General features: G+C 48.2%; 1 protein-coding gene across 5 annotated transcripts in view; it reads right to left on the reverse strand.

Moving 5' to 3' along the window:
• ankrd13b (ankyrin repeat domain 13B) overlaps positions 1 to 21,634 on the reverse strand; it is a 519,799-nt gene that overhangs the window by 108,217 nt on the left and 389,948 nt on the right. For all 5 annotated transcript variants that reach the window (XM_072469638.1, XM_072469636.1, XM_072469637.1 and 2 more), the window contains exons 3-4: positions 10,969 to 11,093; positions 10,152 to 10,197 (exon numbers count right to left, since the gene is read on the reverse strand). In XM_072469638.1, the coding sequence (XP_072325739.1) occupies positions 10,152 to 10,197; positions 10,969 to 11,093 (171 nt within the window). The remainder of the gene's footprint in view (positions 1 to 10,151; positions 10,198 to 10,968; positions 11,094 to 21,634) is intronic.

Genomic DNA, 21,634 nt, shown 5'->3' on the forward strand with positions numbered 1-21,634 from the left:
ATAATGCATTCAAAACAGAAAAATATGCTGGGAAGCCGTCTTGTCATGTTTGCTAGTGATTTAAATGCACGGCTACTTTTGCTTTTGAAAAAATCCCCTGCTTTTGGAAGTTTAATATATCTATATATCTCACTCCCCTCCATTGATTGACAAACAAAGTAGCTTGAAATGGAAATGTGAAACCAACTGTTCTTTCAGTTTCAGGGTCCTGGAGCTGAAAGCTAATGTTTTGACAACTGTGGCCTTTGTGATTTTTAAATTATTTAATGGAATGTGAGTATCACTGGCAAGGCCACTGTTCGTTGCCCCTCCCTACTTGCTGCCCTTGAACTGAGTGGCTTTCTGGGCCATATCAGAGGTCGGTTTCACATTTCTATAGATCTGGAGTCACACATGGGTATGGACCATGTATCAATAGCAGATTGCCTTCCCTAGAGGACATTAGTGAACAAGATGGGTTTTTCCGACAATAAATGATGGTCACACTACTGAGACTAACTTTATATTCCAGATTTATTATCTGAATTCAAATTCTACCAGCTGCCTTGGTGGGATTTGATCTCATGTCCTCAGAGCATTAGTTTGGGTCTCTGAATTACAGGCCCAGTGACATTACCACTATGCCACGGTCTCCCCCTAAATGCTTGGCTGTGTTCCAAAATCTGGTAATATCTTGAGCTCAGCAGGGGTTCATAGAATTTTTTTTTTCTTGGAATTTACAGTGCAGAAGGAGGCCATTCGGCCCATCAAGTCTGCACAGGCTCTTGGAAAGAGCACCCTACCTAAGGTCCACACCGCCACCCTATCCCCATAACACAGTAACCCCACCCAACACTAAGGGCAATTTTGGACACTAAGGGAAATTTTGGACACCAAGGGGTAATTTATCATGGCCAATCCACCTAACCTGCACATCATTGGACTGTGGGAGGAAACCGGAGCACACGGAGGAAACCCACGCACACATGGGGAGGATGTGCAGACTCCGCACAGACAGTGACCCAAGCCGGAATCGAACCTGGGACCCTGGAGCTGTGAAGCAATTGTGCTATCCACAATGCTACCGTGCTGCCCCCCTTCTATTTACGTAGCGGCTCAGGGGAATAATTGACAGTTTTTAGAGGTTGTAATAACATAACCTGCCTTTGATGCGATTTCTAACAACATGGCTGTTCGTTTGCACAACATAATGATCATTTAAGCGATTAAACATTTTTTTCAAAAGGAATATATTTTTCTCTTTTCAGGCAGCTGCTTGAATGGCCATTTTATAGGTTTGGTCAGGGTTTTATTTGCTGATATTTGCATTTAAAGGAATTTCCATTGCTATTGTTTGGCTTCTGAGAACTGTACATAGTCCATACCGGGTGAGTGATTCTGGGGTATACATGGAGTGGGCATGGGGTGGCATGGGGATCTGAGGAGGTATGGAGGGGGCATGGGGACGTGAGGCAGCATGTTGGTGCCCCGATGAAAATCCGACTCTCCAGCTCGACACATGCAAATGCCTGATGAAAATCAATGCCGCTTTTAAAGTTTTCATGAACATAAACTTTACTCATCCTAACCTAAAAATACAATTTCAGCCCTCATCTTGCTCCCGGAATTGTTTTCTCGACCTTCTGCAGAAAATAAGACATTTAACAAACCGAAAGATGCTATTTAATTGAAGGTCAGATCAAGCAAGTTAGGCTGTCAGGACCATTATCCTATCATCAATGTACTCCTTTAAGCTCCACTGGAGGTGCAAATGAGTTGATAGGATCAACTCTCATGGCCCAGTTGCACTGCAGTCTTTGTATTGATGAATATAGCTTCATGTCACGAGTGCAAACATTACAGTCTAGACGGGGACTGATCTGACGGTGCATTGGATTTAGTCAAGCAATTGAAGATCTTGGTTTCACAACCACTACCCCATAATCATAAGCAGGTATTCAATGTTGACCATGAGTCAAATACCTGCCGTGACATTTTGCCACTATTAAAGAAATATTGTGGTGGACATATAGTTTTCCGCACACAAACAGGATAAAGTGTTCCATAAGGCAGCATGTTGATGCTTTATAGAGAGGGATCTGTAGTGTCTGAAGCGCCAAATAGTGGTAGAAGTGTGCAACTGCGCATAGAAATGTGTGTCTCAGAATGATATTCCCCAGATAGAAAATGCACAACATACATGGCAAATTTAACATATTACTTATCAGTCTCTCATGATGTGCATGAAGGTCAAGCAAAGTGTTTAAGGAAAGCTGGGTGAGAAGGTTAAATGATAGGGATAACTGAACCAACTGGACAAACGTAATTTAGTTTCCATTATAAATGAAATATTCTGGCCTTATTTTTATATTTCCATCTAAAATTCCCATGTCCTCATTTATAATGGATTTTTTAAATGTAGGATTCCCATGCCTGATTCACACTCTGCTAGCAAACATGGTATGGCAGTGCCTTCCATGGGTTAAGGGTGGGGGGAGGGGGTTGGTAATTGCAGGGTGACAAGTCTACGTAGGCAGTTGCCATTGTGAATATGAATATAGAAATTGATCAGCGAGAAAAATGGCAGCAAGTGAAAACTGATGAGATTTTTCATATAGAAAGACAAAAAAAAACTTTTATATCACACTCTTCATGATCACCAGACATCACAAAGTGTGTTACAGCCAATGAGGTGCTTTTCCAAAGTAGTCATTGTTGTAATGTGGGAAGTATTGCTCCGGTTTCCTCCCACAAGTCCCGAAAGATGTGCTGTTAAATGAATTTGACATTCTGAATTCTCCCTCAGTGTACCCGAACAGGCGCCCGAGTGTGGCGACAAGGGGCTTTTCACAGTAACTTCATTGCTGCGTTAATGTAGCCATGATGTGGAGATGTTGGCGTTGGACTGGGGTGGGCAGAGTAAGAAGTCTTACAACACCGGGTTAGAGTCCAACAGGTTTGTTTGGAATCACTAGCTTTCGGAGTACAGCTCCTTCATCAGGTGAGTGAAGAGGTGGGTTCTACCAATGCATATACAGACAAAGTTCAATGATGCAAGATGATACTTTGAAAATATTTCTTACAGTGTTAATGTAAGCCTACTTGTGACAATAATAAAGAGTATTATTATTATTAACTACACTGAGTGCACTGTGTGCCTGCAATGTGGGTAACACCACAGCCAATTTGCACACAACAAACTCACACAAACAGCTTTTGGGCTGTAAGGTGATCTTGGAGGAGTGGACTGTTTTGGCAAAGAGAGTTTTAGCAAAGCACTAGGGGTAATCACACCAGATTAGGTTTGATCAGTGGTATTGGGGGTGATCAAACCAGATCTGCTGCTGAATGGTTCAACCAGTTGTTGGCCAGATACTCTCTCAAGTTTGCAGCCCTCACTGGGAGCAAAGATGAATGCAATATCATGGGATGACCAGGAGTGGAGAGAGCTAAAGTTTTGCCAGGATGAGGGCATCAAAGGTAGAGTTGAGCAGGTGTTTGAACAAATTAGTAGTTAAAGGATGAAGGGTCAAATATTATGCAATCGGGAGTTTCAAAGTGCAGTTCTAAGTGACTTAGAGCAGAGCCTTGAATGCGGAAGGCAATGAGATTGGATGTGGGTATTAAGGCCTGGGTGGAAATGGCTGAAGGTGATTATGTCATCTACTTTTGACTTAGTCAGTGAGGACTGCTCTCTAAATCAATATCAAAGTTGCACTCTGCATGTGGCCCAGCCAGAGGTGCTAATCTCTAGGCCCCGTTGATGTCAGGAGTCTGTTATCACATCAATAATAACTTTTTTTACTGAGGGATAATTTGTTTTGTACAGTTAGTTAATTGGATTGATTTCTGCTACTACTCTAATAGGTTTTTAGCTTTCAAGGTCAGCGTGTAAACAATTATTCCAAAGCGAGCTGTCAGTGGAGTTCCTGCCAGCTTGGAGTGTCAAAAGCACCAAGGGGAAATTGTGCCACAGGTGTATGCTGAAGCTCGGTGCTTTGGAATGTGTCACGTACACCATGTGGCCTTGGATGAATGACAGAGCTTTCTCATCAAAAGTACAGGTTGGCAGCCCTATATAATCAGAGCCCAAAATGAGCTCCCCACACACCTGCCCGCACCCTCAGGATATTTTAATTCCCTTCTCCTTCATCTCAATTTTGGCTGAAGTGAAGTAACAGATTGCTCATCTCCAGGGGTCTCGTGGACAGTCATAATGTTTCAAGCTATATTATTATAAGCCAGTGGGGGCTAATGGAAAACCGCTGTTCTTACCTTCAGTGCATTCTATCAATGTTTGATTTTCTTTTCCAATCACAATCAATCCTTTAAGTCTAAATACATTCCACTGGAACAAAAATGCCTTTTTGAGCAAGTGTCCATCTCGCTGATGGGTGCTGAGATGTTATAATGCTGAGTAATGCAGTGCTCTTGTGGACTTGTGCCATCAAGTTTCCACTTTTAATCTAAGGTCCTAGCAAGGCTTTCTGCTTCTGTGCTCCCCAGCTATGACTTACCAACATTTACGTTAATGCGTAGGAAACTATGGGCTGGTGAGAGCACAAGCATAAAGAAAAGCCCTCAGTTTGTATCCCTTCTCAATTGAAAGAGGATTTCCGCCCATTGCGACTGGACAATAATTTAAATCTGGATTCCAGAGGTGAGAGGTCATTGTGGTACACCCCTATTCCATTCAGGTGGACGTAAAAGATGACGCTATTTGGAAGAAGAGCTGGGGATTTATCCCTGGTGTCCTGGGCAAAATTCTATCCCTCAACCAACACCTAAAAAAAACCTATCTGGTCATTACCACTTTGCTGTTTGTTGGGAGTTGCTGTGTGTTAACTGCTGCTGCCTTTCCTACATCTGTCGGACAGTCACTACGCTACAAAAGAATTGCATTGGTTGCGAAGTGACTTGGATGAGGCAAATAAATGCCCTATTGCCAAATTTGGGATGGCACAAAAATAGGTAAGGATGTACAAGGGTCTCCAGAGGGACATAGCCAGGTTAAGTGAGTAGGCAAAAAATTTGGCAGATGGAATATAATGTAGGAAAATGTGACGTTATGCACTTTGGTAGGAAGAATAAAGGAGCTGAATATTTTTTAAATGGAGAAAGACTGCAGAGAGCTACAGCACAGAGGGATTTGAGGGTCATTGTGCATAAATCACGTAAAGTTAGCATGCAAGGACAGCAGGTAATAGGGAAGGCAAATAGAATGGTAGCTTTTATATCAAAGGGAATGGAGTATAAAAATATGAAAGTTTTGCTAAACGTAGAGAGGGCACTAGTTAGATCACAGCTGGAATACTGGAAACAGTTTTGGTTCCCTTGCCAAAGGAAAAATATACTGACAGGAGAGGCGGTCCAGAGAAGGTTCACGTGTGTGGAGGGACTTTCTTACGAGGGGGGTTGAGTAAATTTAGAAGTTTAGAAGAAGCAACTTTAGAAGAGGCAACTTTATTGAGACATATAGGATTCTGAGGGGGATTGACAGGGCAAATGCTGAGAGGTTGTTTCCCCTAGTGGAAGAATCTAGGACCAGAGGGCATAATCCATAATCTCAGAGTGAGGAGTCGCCCATTTAAAACAGAGATGAGGAGGAATTTCTTTTCTCAGAAGGTAGTGAATCTGTGGAATTCTTTATTGCAGAGAGCTGTAGAGGCTGGGTCGCTGAGTATGTTCCAGGCTGAGATAGACAGATTCTAAATCAGCAAGGGAATCGAGGGTTATGGGGATAAGGCAGGGAAGTGGGGTTGAGGATTATCATATCAGATCAGTCATGATCTCATTAATGGTGGAGCAGACTTCATGGGCCAAATGGCCTACTTCTGCTCCTATGTCTATGGTCTTATGGCCTGGGATGGCCGGAGGTCTTGAAAGAGGCTAGATAAATGCAAGTTCTTTCTTCCTCTCACTTGAAGTGGACTGTTTTGCTTGACTCCTGGTGCTGTCGAATCTGCCAATTTATGTCGCTAGTCTCCTCGCTGGCGGCATCAGTTGAGCAACTGCGGTTTTCGCGCTCAGTTTACTTTGGTAATTCTCTGTGTCTCCAGAGGTGGCAGCATTGCTCCATGTGTGTTACAGCATGCCACGGATGGTCACATTGCTGTAGGATAGATGCGGCTAAAATGCAGAGCTACCTCCTTATTTAGCGTCTCAGATCAATGCAGGCTTCTTTATGTAACTAAAGCAGGTAGAAGCAAACGGAAATGATTGATTGCAAAGGTGATTTACTGGAATGGTGCGAGGGACGAGGGTCCGTGGTCATGTGCAGCTGGCAGTAACTGGGATGGTTCACCTGAGAGCAGAGAAGGGAGATAAGGGAGATAATCAAAATGACGATGAACATGATAGGGATAGGAATGAGAGGGTTGTCCTAGGAGGAGAGAATAGGCTTCTATTCTCTGGTCCTTTTAAGAGTGAGAAATAATCTCATGAAATGAGGACTTGACAGGGTGGATGCTGAAAGGCTGTTGCTCCTGACTCTCGAGACTGAGGTGAGAAATGTTTTCACTCAGCAGGCTGGGAATCTTTGGAATTTTCCAATCGCTGTACGTTCAATCATGAAGCATATTCAAGACGGAGATCAATATATTTTTGAAATCAAAGGGAATGGAGCATATGGGGATGGGCAAGAAAGTGCAGGTAAGGTAGAAGATCACCTATGCTCTTATTGGATAGCAGTGTAGACTCAAAGGACCATGGGCTCCTGTTTCTTCCATTCTTCCAATAGGGTAAATAAGGACAAAGTGTTTCTGATGGATGGAGGACCAGTAACACTGGGTGAAGATAATTTTCAAAAGAAAGCCAAGGGGATACGGGGTGAATTTGCTTGTGTGGTGAGTTACCATCTGGCATGCACTGCCTGAAAGGATAGTGGAAGCAGATCCAAGACCAATTTTCAAACGGGAATTAGATGTATGTTTTGATGGGTAAGTTTGCAAGGAGTATTGGAAAGGGAGTGGGGGGTGAGTGGTAGACCAATCGAACGCCTCACTTCTTCGATGAGTGAATCCATTTAAAATAAGCAAGTTATGGATCAGTACACTGATATCCCTATGACAGGCCAATATTTTTAGTCATGATGTGGAGATGCCGGCGTTGGACTGGGGTGAGCACAGTAAGAAGTCTTACAACACCATAGAACATAGAACATTACAGCGCAGTACAGGCCCTTCGGCCCTCGATGTTGCGCCGACCTGTGAAACCACTCTAAAGCCCATCTGCACTATTCCCTTATCGTCCATATGTCTATCCAATGACCATTTGAATGCCCTTAGTGTTGGCGAGTCCACTACTGTTGCAGGCAGGGCATTCCACACCCTTGCTACTCTCTGAGTAAATAACCTACTTCTGACATCTGTCCTATATCTATCTCCCCTCAATTTAAAGTTATGTCCCCTCATGTTAGACATCACCATCCGAGGAAAAAGGCTCTCACTGTCCACCCTATCTAATCCTCTGATCATCTTGTATGCCTCAATTAAGTCACCTCTTCACCTTCTTCTCTCTAATGAAAACAGCCTCAAGTCCCTCAGCCTTCCCTCATAAGATCTTCCCTCCATACCAGGCAACATTCTGGTAAATCTCCCCTACACTCTTTCCAATGCTTCCACATCCTTCCTATAATGCGGCGACCAGAATTGCACGCAATACTCCAAATGCGGTCGCACCAGAGTTTTGTACAGCTGCAACATGACCTCATGGCTCCGAAACTCAATCCCTCTACCAATAAAAGCTAACACACCGTACGCCTTCTTAACAACCCTCTCAACCTGGGTGGCAACTTTCAGGGATCTATGTACATGGACACCGGATCTCTCTGCTCATCCACACTACCAAGAATCTTACCATTAGCCCAGTACTCTGTCTTCCTGTTATTCCTTCCAAAATGAATCACCTCACACTTTTCTACATTAAACTCCATTTGCCACCTCTCAGCCCAGTGCTGCAGCTTATCTATGTCCCTCTGTAACTTGTAACATCCTTCCGCACTGTCCACAACTCCACCAACTTTAGTGTCATCTGCAAATTTACTCACCCATCCTTCTATGCCATCCTCCAGGTCATTTATAAAAATGACAAACAGCAGTGGCCCAAAAACCGATCCTTGTGGTACTCCACTAGTAACTGGACTCCAGTCTGAACATTTCCCATCAACCACCACCCTTTGTCTTCTTCCAGCTAGCCAATTTCTGATCCAAACTGCTAAATCACCCTGAATCCCATGCCTCCGTATTTTCTGCAGTAGCCTACCGTGGGGAACCTTATCAAACGCTTTACTGAAATCCATATACACCACATCAACTGCTGTACCCTCATCCACCTATTCTGCTACTGAATGCGATTAAAAATATTGTAAGAAGTCCTACAACACTAGCTTTCGGAGCACAGCTCCTTCCTCAGGTGAATGGTTCACCTGAGGAAGGAGCAGTGCTCCGAAAGCTAGTGATTCGAAACAAACCTGTTGGACTTTAACCTGCTGTTGTAGGACTTCTTACAATATTTTTAGTCGCATTCAGTAGCAGAATTGGACACCCACTCACGACCCACCCACATCAGACAAAGACTATCTGAGGCAAGTCTAAAATTATTCATTAGGCTGACACAAAAGGCCAAAATAAATAGGAATGGCATGGCTTTGAAAATCTATTGCCGTACAGGGATAGCAAGACCTTGCGTGGGTTTTGCCCCCATTTTTAAAAATACTACTTTAAGGATAAGAGCTCTGTTAATAGATGAAGGATAAGGGCCATTACTTTGAAGAAGGTTTGACCGTCCTGTCAATGAGTTTAATTCACTTTCATTATTATTGCCAAATGATGTTGGATCTACAAGGTCAGAAAAGCAAATCACCGGATAAATATAGGACAGCAAACTCATCAATCTAGAGGAGAGAAAATTACTGTCCCCCACTGCATCATTTAATTGGATCTTGAGTAATGTTTTCTCCTCCACACTCTACCCAAAACATCTTTCTAAATGTCAATTCCTGTTTCGATGAAGAAATTCCTGACCTTGTCAATGGATGTTTGCTGAATGAAAGTCTTTTCTTTCTGGGTGGGGCTGCTGGCAGTCAGAAAATGATTCCATAAGCCATCCCAAGAACAGCTTTGTGAACGACACTGAGGTTTAGCTTTGGATCACTGAGTAGTCCCCTTGCCTCTGAGGCAGCAGGTTGTGGGTTCAAGCCCCATGTCAGAGGACTGAATGCAAAAATCTAGCACTGGAGGAATGGTGCACTTTCAGAGGCTCTTTCAGGGCAACGTAAAAGATCCCATGGCACTATTTTGAAAAAGAGTAGGGGAGATATCCCTGATGTCCTGGTCAATATTTATCCCACAATCAGCATCACAGAAACAGCTTGCCTGCTTATTATCATATTGCTTGTTTGTGGGAGCTTGCTGTGAGCAGATTGGCTGCTGAACTTCCTACATTACAACAGTGATTACACTTCAAATGTACGTCATTGTCTATGAAGTGCTTCTGAGAGGCTATGAAAGTCTCTACATAAATGCAAATCTATCTTTAAAACAGAGTTGAGAAGAAACTACTTGTCCCAAAGTACTGTGAATCTGTGGAATTCGCTACCCCGGAGGGCGGTGGATGCTGGGACAGTGAGTAAATTTAAGGAGGAGTTAAACAGATTTTTAATTGGTAATTGGCTGAAGTGTTATGCAGAATGGACAGGACGGTGGAGTTAAGGCCAGGGTGAGATTAACCATGTTTGAATGGCGGAGCAGACTCGATGGGCCAAATGCCAAATGGCCTAAATCTGCTCCCATATCTTTATGAACTTATGAACCTCCACTACAAGGGAGATCACTCTAACAGTCCTGTTTAACATCAGTCCTCAACTTTGCTAGGTTTAGCCTTGTTCTACCATTCTCACCTTCCTTGAAACATGCTCTTATACTGTCCATTAACTGATGTACCTTTTTCAGATCCACTCTCCATCATCTTCTATGAGAGATAATGAACTCTACATTTTTCCTTTCTCACTGCAAGAGTATTAATTGTAAGAAGCACCGACCCTCTCAAGAGGTAAGGCGCGGCCAGAAAACATTGCTCTTACATGTTTTTAAGATTTCTAAAATCCCAAATGCGGTGAAAATGATACTTGGTCAGAAAACTTCTCAAACTCAAGTGGTTTGCATTGAACTTACCCCAGCTTGTAAACTCCCATTTCATTTCAACATAAAAGTCTTGTGCCTGTTGGAAACAAAGGAAGAGGTTGAGGTTTATAGAGTTGTTCACAGAAAATGCTGGAGTATATTTTTCAAGGTGTTGTAGTGTTCTGCTTCAGAGGTCCTCAAAGAAATGTTTGAGCAAATGGTGAGAATGTGTCTACGTTGGAATAATCATTCATAGACCTAGGATGGAATAGAGTTGATGAGCTGAATGGCTCTAGATTTCCTTGCATTTTCTTATTAATGTAAACATATCGCACACAAAGCCTCTACTTTTCAGTTGCATCAAGTTACCAATGTATTCAATCAACCACTTAATCAAAGCCCTCTTACTTTTGACTTCTGAAAGAGCCATGTCTTTAGTAATGCATGCTGTTGACATTTCTTTTGCTATGTTTTTGCAACAGCAAACATTTGCCCTGCAAACGTATGGATTTATTTTCAATGTTATGTTTTATAAAAGATAAGTTCACAATTTTGTTCCTTTCACTGTCTGCCCACTTTAGACGCCTTCCCTGTTGGAAAGGAGACTTCAGACCTTTGCCAGTGGCAGTTTGTACAGATCGGCTTGGAGGGCGAATAACCCAGAGAAACCGGTCTCTGATTCTCCCTTCTGTGTGGAGACGTAACTGCCCCTGAGGGCATGGCTAGGCTCTCAAACTACAAGGATTCATTGGTGTGAATACAAGAGCTGCAGCACAATGGTTTCCCCCGTGCTATTTCACCATTCACTCAGAGAAGACTGAACAGAGTAGCAAACTAGAATAAAAAATTGAGAATGCTGCTTCTTTACCTGACGGAGTTTCTCTAATAGACACGGGATCCCTGACAATCGTTTAATAGATCTTTGGTAATCGCGATATCGAAGAACAAGTTGCACCAGCTCCAGGTCCCCTGTACTTATAGCCTCCTGGAGACCTGTAAGTGGAAAAGGATGAGCTCATGGGTGAAAAGACCAATAACAGGCTGCTGAATTCAGTCGGTGAAAGCAAGTGATATACTTCCAAAGTACTTTAATAAACCTATTGTTCCGATTTTGATAGCTGCTTTCACATAAAGCATTTTCCACAACGTAAGAGCTTATTTTCAGAAAGATATGTCTGAAGAAAATGGCCCCTGCCAAAATGTTGCTGTTATTGCATCATTCGGTACACACAGTTGCGACAATTAGACAAAATTATCCTGAGGGTCTGCTACACTCCCATCACTCATTCACAAGGGAATATCACAAGTGTTATGCCCATGGATTTCTCGTCCATTGGTACAGCCTGAAGCACGGTTACAATCTCTTGCGATAAAACCTGCTTTGTCCCTTTAAGATCACCACGTCAAATATTCCCGATGAGAGAGTGTCAGGTTTATATAATCAAAACTGTTTTTAACTTTGAGGGAGTCAATCACCGGGCGATTGTTATCGTTTGTGCAATTCTGGCTCCAGCTTAGAAACAGTGCTTGTAAAATGACAGGCTGAGGGCGGGATTCTCTCAGCCTGGGGCCGGGCCGGAAAATCCCCCGCGACAGTGCAAATCGCGCCACGCCGCCCTGACACCGGCACGCGATTCTCCACGGAGTGGGATAACGCCGAGTCCCGCCGTCGCCGTCCACACCCGCTCTCAGCCAGCGGGAACTCGCCGGCAAAGGGTCAGGGTCCTTCTGTACTCTAGGAATTCTATGATACAGACTGTCAGGGACTGTGTATGAAGTTTAAATCCTCATTGCTTTTGGTTTGCAGGCATTTCATCACTAACGGCCCTTCCTGGTGGCTTGATCTTCCGATCCCGCTAAGGTCAGGGCCGGTGAGCCACACAATTCACCATTAACTTTGGCAGGACTGAAGGTCCCGCCACCAGTCAATGGCTCACCACCTCCCCCATGGGAGAATCCGCCGTGAGGGGATGGAAAGTCCTGACCAAATAGATCTTAAATCTCAGTCAGACCTTTTTTACCTCTGGACTCAAATATTCTAATGCACTCCTGGCCAGTCTCCCACGTTCTACCCTCTGTAAACTATAGATCATGTCGATGCCTTAACTCAGAGAAATTCCCATCAACCTATCATCGTGCTGACCTACGTTAACTCTCAGTCAAGCAATGCCTTGATTTTAAAATTGTCATCCATGTTCACAAATCTTTCCATGGCCTCAGCCCGCCTTATCTCTGTAATCTTCTCCAGCCCCACAACCCTCCGAGATATCTGTACCCCTCAAGCTCTAGCCTTTTGTGCCTCCCCAATTTTAATGGCTCCACCATTGTTAGCCATTGGTAGGCCTTCAGTTAGCTAGGCCCTAAGCTCTGGAATTCCCTCCCGACACCTCATTATCCTCCTTGAAGACACTCTTTAAAACCTACCTCTTTGACCAAGCTTTTCTTCATCTGACCTCATATCTCCTTATGTTGGTGGTGATTCTTTGTTTTATCACTCTTCTGTGAGGCACCTTGGGAAGTTTCATTATGCTCAATAAGCTGTATAAATATAAGGGGCGAGATTCTCCGTTCCTGCTGCTGGGAGATTTGGCCGAGTGCCAATTTATCCGTCCTCTTGAGCAGAGGTAGCAGGGCCAACTCACAACGGAGAATCCCGGCCAAGTTATTGTTGTTTTTCTGATTTGGAACTTGTATCGTAACCATGGGGGAAATTCAATGCCCGTGTTGATCTTGGCGCACATTGGTTATTCCAGGAGAATATGGAAGAGCCACTAAACAGGGTTTACGCCAAATGCCGAACAGAGCACAATGCTCCCAGCCCGCGGCACCTGATGCAATCTGGATCACGTCCTCACTGGGTGTGAACCAGATGAGCATACGTAAATGAGGATTTGAATATGCTCCAATCATTCAAAGCCAGAGTCACCGGGTTCCCGGGATTCCAGCTCCCCCCCCCCCCCCCCCCCCGGGCACAGCTGAGGCCGGCAGGAATTGCTAATGGACTCCATCACCGGACACCAGATGTGATGACCATGTCCGGGGTGGTGCGCGGAGGCCATTGGAGCCCCTGGGTTTCAACCTGGCAGGGTGACACTTTGGCACTACCAGGGTGACAGGTTGGCACTGCCACTGCTCTGGATTGGCACTGGCAGGATGTCAATGGGCACTGCCAAGGGGTGGGTCCTGAAGGGAGAACCTATGGGAAGGCTCTGATGCCCTGATGCCAAGGACATTTTGGTTGAGAGGGGGGGGGGTGGCCTTTACCCACAGTACGAGATTGGGCACCCCGATCTCTGTGAGGCTGGACTTGCCAGCACCTTCGGTCCCTCACAACACTCTTCTGGTGGGTTTCACCCCGTCTCCAAAGCAATGGCCGGGATTCCCCAATCCGGGTTTGCCCTGCCACCGCTGCCAGCGAGAAAGGTGAAGTTGGCGCTCAGCCAAAACTCCATTCACTGCAGCGAGACCAGAGAATCCCGCCCACGTGACCGGACGGAGAATTCCAGCCAAAGTGTAGGTGTGGGAGAATTCCGATGGGAATTACGCAGGAACAGCCAGCGCGATTCGCACTGGCTTTCCTGGCCGAATGTCACTTATGGGTGGATTCACTGATGCCTGCCACCAGCAGCGGGGTTTCCAATGTGGTGGAGAATCGGGCATCGGGTCCCAGTCCGATGTCCGGTCCACCGCCAGCGGCAGCAGCAAGCTGCATGTCCCGTGGTAGATGCAGATGGGTCATTTCGACACATTTGCACCTGCGGGCTGGGAGCCCCGTTCTCCATGCCTCCGTTATTCTCCAATCCTCCCGGCTGGGAGTCACGCGGGCTTGGATTGGTGCAAGTATTTTCACACGTGGCACAGGTGTTGTGGACCCAGCAATCGATTAAGGGGGTAAGTATTTTATGTTGGTGCCTCCAAAGTTAAGAGGGCCCCCTCTCCCCACAGTGGGCAAATTCGGCCCACTCCACCCCCCCTGCTCCACCATCAGAGGTCCCCATGTCAGAGACGTACATCTCAGAGACCCCTATGAGACTCCCCCATATCGGAGACCCCCATATCGGAGATCCCCAAATCAGAGACTCCCCCACCAGACCACCCCCCCCATCTCAGAGAGCCCCCCATCAGTCTCCCCTGCCTGGAAGCTAAAGAGCAGTCCAGGGAGAACAGTGAAAACTCACTGTCCTTTCACTGACCAGCCCCTTATACCTGCTGCCTCAGGCAGAAGTGTTGACCTGTAATTCCCATGGTGAGGGGGGGTTGCCCCAACTTGTCACGGGGGGGGGGGGGGGGTTGAATTTGCGTCATAGGGTGCAGAAGGCCTAGCCGACGGACCGCGGTATTGCGCCGCCCTCTCAAAATGGCGGCCCGATAGCGGGATTCTGAATTGAATCCCTCAAGCTCTCCCCCATGCACAAATATGCATGGCAAGGGAGAACGCATCGTTCCTGGGCACCACTCCTAGCGCCAGCGCACACCAGGAGCGATTCTACTCCTGGGGGAGAATTTAGTCTCCCAAGCGGAGAATCCTGCCCTTAGTCATTTTTGGGGGGATTTTCGGCCCATGTTTTCTTTTGGAAAAACCTTTCCAATCGGTAAATAAATGAGTGTAACTCGGACTGGGTTTCCTTGACTTCAAAGACCAGCTTCCTGGATGCGGCAGCATATGACACTGGGACCTCTGGTCAGATATGTCCACTCCAATGTAATAGTCATTTACAGTGAAGCTGCGATCAGAAAACATCACTGCTGTTACAGAAGGAGATGATCAGATGAATAGAAACGTGATAGTTGTTTTGTTGGGAAACTATTATTTTGATTATCTGGTCAGTTTCAGGCTGAAGCTCAGGAACTGATTGTTTGGTATCACGGGCGTCATTCCCTGACCCCCCGCCGGGTCGGAGAATGGCCGTTGGCTGCCATGAATCCTGCCCCCGCCCCCGCCGAAGTCTCTGGTACCGGAGATTGGGCGGGGGCGGGAATCGGGCCGCGCCGGTTGGCGGGCCCCCCCGCTCGATTCTCCGGCCCGGATGGGCCGAAGTCCCGCCCAGAAATTGCCTGTCCCGCCGGCGTAAATCCAAGCTGGTATTTACCGGCGGGACCAGGCGGCGTGGGCGGGCTCCAGGGTCCTGGGGGGGGCGCGGGGCGATCTGACCCCGGGGGGTGCCCCCACGGTGGCCTGGCCCGCGATCGGGGCCCACCGATCCGCGGGCGGGCCTGTGCCGTGGGGGCACTCTTTCCCTTCCGCCTCCGCCACGGCCTCCACCTTGGCGGAGGTGGAAGAGACTCTCCCCACTGCGCATGCGCGGGAAACTGTCGGCGGCCGCTGACGCTCCCGCGCATGCACCGCATTTCTGCGCCAGCTGGCGGGGCAACAAACGCCATTTCCGCCAGCTGGCGGGGCGGAAATCCCTCCGGCGCTGGCCTAGCCCCTCAATGTTGGGGCTCGGCCCCCAAAGATGCGGAGCATTCCGCACCTTTGGGCCGGCGCGATGCCCGTCTGATTGGCGCCGTTTCTGGCGCCAGTCGGCGGACATCGTGCCGTTGGGGGAGAATTTCGCCCCACGAGTGTGGTTCTCAGTGGTTCTCAGCCGCCACTCAAAGATCCCGCACGGTGTCAGCACACACGCCCCACGCCGTCGGGATGCCGGTCCATCGGGGGAGGGCCTCAGGTGACGTCCTGAGGCTGTCCATACGGCATGCGGCGTACTCGTATTTGAGGGAGCAGAGCATTGCTAAACCGGCGCCGCCACCGATTCCGGCACAAACGGTTATTCTCCATGGCCGATCGCCGAACGGGATTTCGGTGTCAGTGACAGGAGAATCCCGCCCTACATGTTTGCTTCAGGACTCCACCAGACAAATGTTACATGCCTCTTGTTGTGTAACAAAAAGCAATGCTTGGAGTCCTGCCGGCATCTATTGCTTGCACTGAACATTCGCGAACGAAGCATTATCGGAATATCTTGCTGCACATCCGCAGTTTAAGCTTCAAGTGGTTTTTAGATTAAAGACATGTGATTGGATATTTGACTGCTACTCGAATGGATGGCTGAAGCAGTGTGAGAAGCTTTAAGTTAAGTTACAAGCAACTTAAAGTGAGAACAATAGCAGTAATCAATGTCATGCCTGCAATGCTTCCTTCGTTTAACTGCAAAAATTATGGGCGGGATTCCCCCCATCCGATGGAGTGATGTGAACCACTCCAGCGTCGGGCCGCCCGAAAGGTGAGGAATCCTCCGCACCTTCAGGGGCTAGGCCAGCGGCGGCAGGGTTGGCACCACGCCAACCGGCGCCGAAGGGCCACCGCTGACCGGCGCGAGTGCTGGTGTCTTCCCAGCGCATGCGCAGGGGGGGGTTCGTCGCCGCACCGGCCATGGCGGAGGTCCACAGCAGCCGGTGCACAGGGAAAGAGTGCCCCCCACGGCACAGGCCCGCCCGCGGATCGGTGGGCCCCGATCGTGGGCCAGGCCACCGTGGGGGCACCCCCGGGGGCCAGATCGCTCCGCGCCCCCCCACCCCCCCTCCGGGGACCCCGGACGTCGCCCGCAGAGCCAGGTCCCGCCGGTAAGTACCAGGTCTAATTTACACCGGCGGGAGCGGCCTAAAATGAGCGGCCGCTCGGCCCATCGCGGGCCGGAGAATTGCCGACCGGCGCGATTCCCGTCCCCGCCAAAACCCCGGCGCCGGAGAATTCGGCAGCCGGCAGAGGCAGGATTCACGCCACTTCCCCGACGATTCTCCGACCTGGCGGGGTGTCAGAGAATCCCGCCCCTGAAATCCACAAGTAATGACATTTTGAAATGTGAAATTAAGTTTGATTTTAATTGATTGTGCAGCGTAATAAAAATCTCAAAAGCGTCCCTGCGTGCACAGTCAGGTCCTCCAGCATTTGCTCCGTGGCCTAAACATGATCAAACATTATTGCGCAGCCAATATCCAATTCATATTGTAATGTCCCACACAAGACTTACGGGGCAGGGGAACTCCATTAACCATTGTATAAAAGGTCAGCCAATCAGACACCAACAAAGAACCCGGTAGGGATCTCCTGGGAAGTTTATTTTTATTCGTTCATGCGATGTGGGCGTCGCTGACTGCCCATCCCTGAGGGCATTTAAGAGTCAATCACATAGCTGTGGATCTGGAGTCACATGGAGGCCAGACCAGGTAAGGATGTCAGATGTCCTTCCCTAAAGGACACTAGTGAACCAGAAGGGTTTTTACAACAAATTTCACCACCTGCTGTGGCGGGATTTGAACCCGAGTCCCCAGAGCATGATTCTGGGTCTCTGGATTCCAGCGATGACACCACAACGCCACTGCCTCCCAGCGATATATACCGTTATTGTCAATAAATCTAAGTTCTTTATTTTACTCGGTGTGGACTCCCCGTGCCCTTATTAAACATATATCAATATCACGTCAGCTGTAGGAAATCTGCCCTACTTACCTGGTCTGGCCTACATCTGACTGCTGACCACAGCAATGGGGTTGACCGTTAATTGCCTTCTGCAATGGCTGAGCAATCCACTCAACTTAAGAGCAATCAGGGATGGGCAGAAAATGCCAGCTTTGTCAGTGACGCTCACATCCCGTGAAAACATAAAGAGAAAACCATGAGTTCGGTCAAAAAATGGTTTGGTTGCTTTCATTTACTATGATTTATTTCATTAAAAAATATGTGAACCACGCCGACGGGACTCGGCCCATCAAGCGCGGAGAATCGCCGTGGGCGCCGTACCAGCGCTGCGGCGACAGCACGGGCGCGATTGCCGCCGATTCTCCGGTCGCCGGTGTATCGGCGGCCCGGCATCAGAGTGGCGTGGCTGGATTCTCGGGCCCTCCCGGTGATTCTCCGACCCGGCGCAGGCATAGGGAATCCCAGCCCTTGGGCGGGATCCTCTCAGCCTACGCCAGTCCGGAGAATCGCCAGTTCGGGCGCGAATCGCGTGACGCCGCCCTGACCCCGGTCTGCCGATTCTCAGGTGAGCGGAGAATCGGCGCCATTGGAGCCAGCGCGGTCCCCCCTGCCGATTCTCCGCCCGGGATGGGCCGAGTGGCCGCAAAAAAAACACGAGTGCCGCCGCCGTCAACGTGTGGTCTTACCCGGCGGGACCTCGGCATGCATCCTTTCAGGGGTGGCCAGGCTTGGGGTGGATGGGGGGGTGGTCCGACCCGGTGGGGGGCCTTCGCTGTGGCCTGGCCTGCAATTGGAGCCCACCGATCGGTGGGGCGGCCTCTCGGGCTGGAGGCCTCTTTTGCTCCGCGCCAGCCCCCGAGGCCTTACGCCATGTTGCGTCAGGGCCGGCGCGGAGAGGGAAGCCCACGCGCATGTGTACAATCGCGCCGGTCGTAGCGCACATGCGCAGACCCGCGGCGCCCATTTCAGACCGGTATCGGCAGCTGGAGCGGCGTGGGTCGCTCCAGTGCCGTACTGTCCTCCAGTAGGGCTCAGAATAGCTGCTCCTGGGGGCCTGTTGATGCCGTTGTAAAACGTGACGGCGTTTACGATGGTGTCAACACTTAGCCTCAGGATCAGAGAATCCCGCCCCTTGTTTCTGATACACTCGACCCAGGAAAACCTAGGGAACTATTCTCCCAAAAACTAACGAAGGCTGGAATTCACCGGTCGTCGGGTAGCGCTCCAGCAGGTTTCGCGGCAGCGTGGGATGGTTCAATGGAAAATACCATTGACAAACACCGTGAAGATAGAATGCTGCCACCAGCGAAAAACACACAACCGCGAAACACGCGGCTGGGGGTCAGCAGAATCCCAAAATGTCATTTTGGTCTGGAAAACCAGTGCGAATCTCATTGGCTGTTCCGGTGTGGGGCGAAATTCTCCGGTATCAGCGCGATGTCCGCCGACTGGCGCCCAAAACGGCGCAAATCAGTCGGGCATCGCGCCGCCCCAAAGGTGCGGAATGCTCCGCATCTTGGGGGGCCGAGCCCCAACCTTAAGTGGCGAGGCCCGTGCCGGACTAATTTCCGCCCTGCCAGCTGGCGGAAAAGGCCTTTGGTGCCCCGCCAGCTGGCGCGGAAATGACATCTCTGGGCGGCGCATGCGCGGGAGCGTTAGCGGCCGCTGACGGCATTCCCGCGCATGCGCAGTGGAGGGAGTCTCTTCTGCCTCCGCCATGGTGAAGACCGTGGCGGAGGCGGAAGGGAAAGAGTGCCCCCACTGCACAGGCCCGCCCACGGATCGGTGGGCCCCGATCGCGGGCCAGGCCACTGTGGGGGCACCCCCCGGGCCAGATCGCCCCGCGCCCCCCCCCAGGACCCCGGAGCCCGCCCGCGCCGCCTTGTCCCGCCGGTAAGGTAGAGGTGGTTTAATCTACGCCGGCGGGACAGTCATTTTAGCAGCGGTACTTCGGCCCATCCGGGCCGGAGAATCGCGGGGGGGGGGGCCCGCCAACCGGCGCAGCGCGATTCCCACCCCTGCCGAATATCCGGTGCCGGAGAATTTGGCAACCGGCGGGGGCGGGATTCACACCAGCCCCCTGCGATTGTCCAACCCGGTGGGGGCTCGGAGAATCTCGCCCGTGATTTCCAACCCAATCCACCCACACTTGTGCCAGAATTCTCTGCTCCCGCCGGCAGTGCACCCACACCCGCGGGTTTCCGGCCAGCATGGGGTGTTGTTATGGGCCAGGGTTTAGAGAACTCCAAAGTGTATCGTGGAGATCACCTAACCCACGATGTTTACTAGATTGTGGTATGGGGAGCACATGGCCCATTCTACAGGTGTGGTGCAGCAGAACTTTAAAAGTAATTTTTAAACCAAAACAATGTTTAATCTATGAACTCAGTTAACCTTTTTAAAACATACAGTGAACATCTTTGCAACCATCAATTCAAATACACCCCCCAAAATATACCCTCTTAAGTAATCCTTAAACTTTCCTTTTAACATCCATAAGACAAAAAACTTTTTACAGAAGCACATCAGGTTAAAATTCTCTACTGAGAGCAGTGATCACTCTGAATTCACCAAATGATCTGGAGATAGCCTTTAGATGGCAGAAAGATCGAAATTACACCTTCTTTGGCTGGCTTCAGCTCCAACACTAAAATGAAACTAAAAAACACAGACACACCCAAGCTTTTCCTCAAAGCGAAACTAAAAAGCAGAGCCAGAGCTCAGCTCCACCCACACTCTGACATCACTGCAGTCACTTGAGCAGATAAACATTTCTTAAAGTGACATTCCCATGACACCTCCCCCCAAGAAAATAAAATAAACCATCAACTTCAAGATGGTTTCATTTTTCACCTTTCCACTTTCCTTTAAGAAGGCAGTAAATATACTTTTTCGGTCCAAAAAAATCAACACACGCAAACAGGTATAATAACACAGTCCATTTTAGTTCTTCTTCCTCCAACTGGAAACATTATCGATTGACAGTCTTTTTGAACAAGAAGGTCTCTGCTCGATCCACCCAGTTCTCTACGTCTCGGCATTTCTCTTTAAGGTCAGATACGTTAGTTCAATCTGATCACAGAGTCCCTTGTAATTCTCCAACACAGGAGCATTTGTTATCACAGCTTTCAGGCAGTCAAATGCCTGTTGAAAGTTCGCTGTCGACTGACATTTTTGATGTTTCTTCAGCAAGTCCATCAGGTACTTTAAATGTTCTTTCCATGTCTGGCTGAAAATTACCAGATCGTCGATGTCCGCACAATTGGTAATCATGAAACAACTTTGTTAACCGTTGAAATGTGGCTGGGGCATTTTTCATGCCAAATGGCATAACTTTGAATTGGTATATACCTTCTGGAGTCACAAAAGCTGAAATCTCCTTCGCCCTCTCGGATAAAGGTACCTGCCAGTAACCTTTGAGTAAATCCAATTTGGAGATACAAGCTGATTGTCCCACTTTCTCAATGGGATAGGATAAGAGTCCATTCTTGTAACTGCATTATCCATTCTATAGTCCACACACAACAGTTGGGTACCGCCCTGTTTTGGTACCATTATGATGGGTGAGTTCCATTGGCTGCAGCCCACTTCAATTATGCCATTTTTAAGCATACTTTCAATCTCTTTGTTAACCTGTGCCAATTTTAAAGGGTTAAGTCTATATGGATGTTGTTTGATTGGAACAGCATTTCCCACATTTACATCATGTATAGCCACTTTAGTACTTCCCAATTTATCTCCACAAACCTGCCCATGTGATATCAATAACTCTTTCAGGTCAGTCTGTTTTTCCTCTGGAAGGTCACTCAGTAATTTATCCCAATTTTTAAGAACATTCTCGTTTTCCAATTTAATTTGAGGTATGTCAAATTCACAGTCATCTGGATTCGCTTCGTCACTTTGTGTTAGAATCATTAAACCTCCTCTTTTTTCTCTCCTTCCCTTTCAAAGTACCTTTTAAGCATATTCACATGACACACTCGGTGAGTTTTCCTTCTATCTGGCGTTCTTACCACGTAATTCACCTCACTTAATTTCCTTTCAATCTAATAAGGTCCACAAAACCTAGCTTTTAAAGGTTCACCTACCACTGGTAACAATACTAAAACTTTAT

This window comes from Scyliorhinus torazame, chromosome 12 (genome assembly GCF_047496885.1).
Source record: "Scyliorhinus torazame isolate Kashiwa2021f chromosome 12, sScyTor2.1, whole genome shotgun sequence".
Lineage (NCBI taxonomy): Eukaryota > Metazoa > Chordata > Chondrichthyes > Carcharhiniformes > Scyliorhinidae > Scyliorhinus > Scyliorhinus torazame.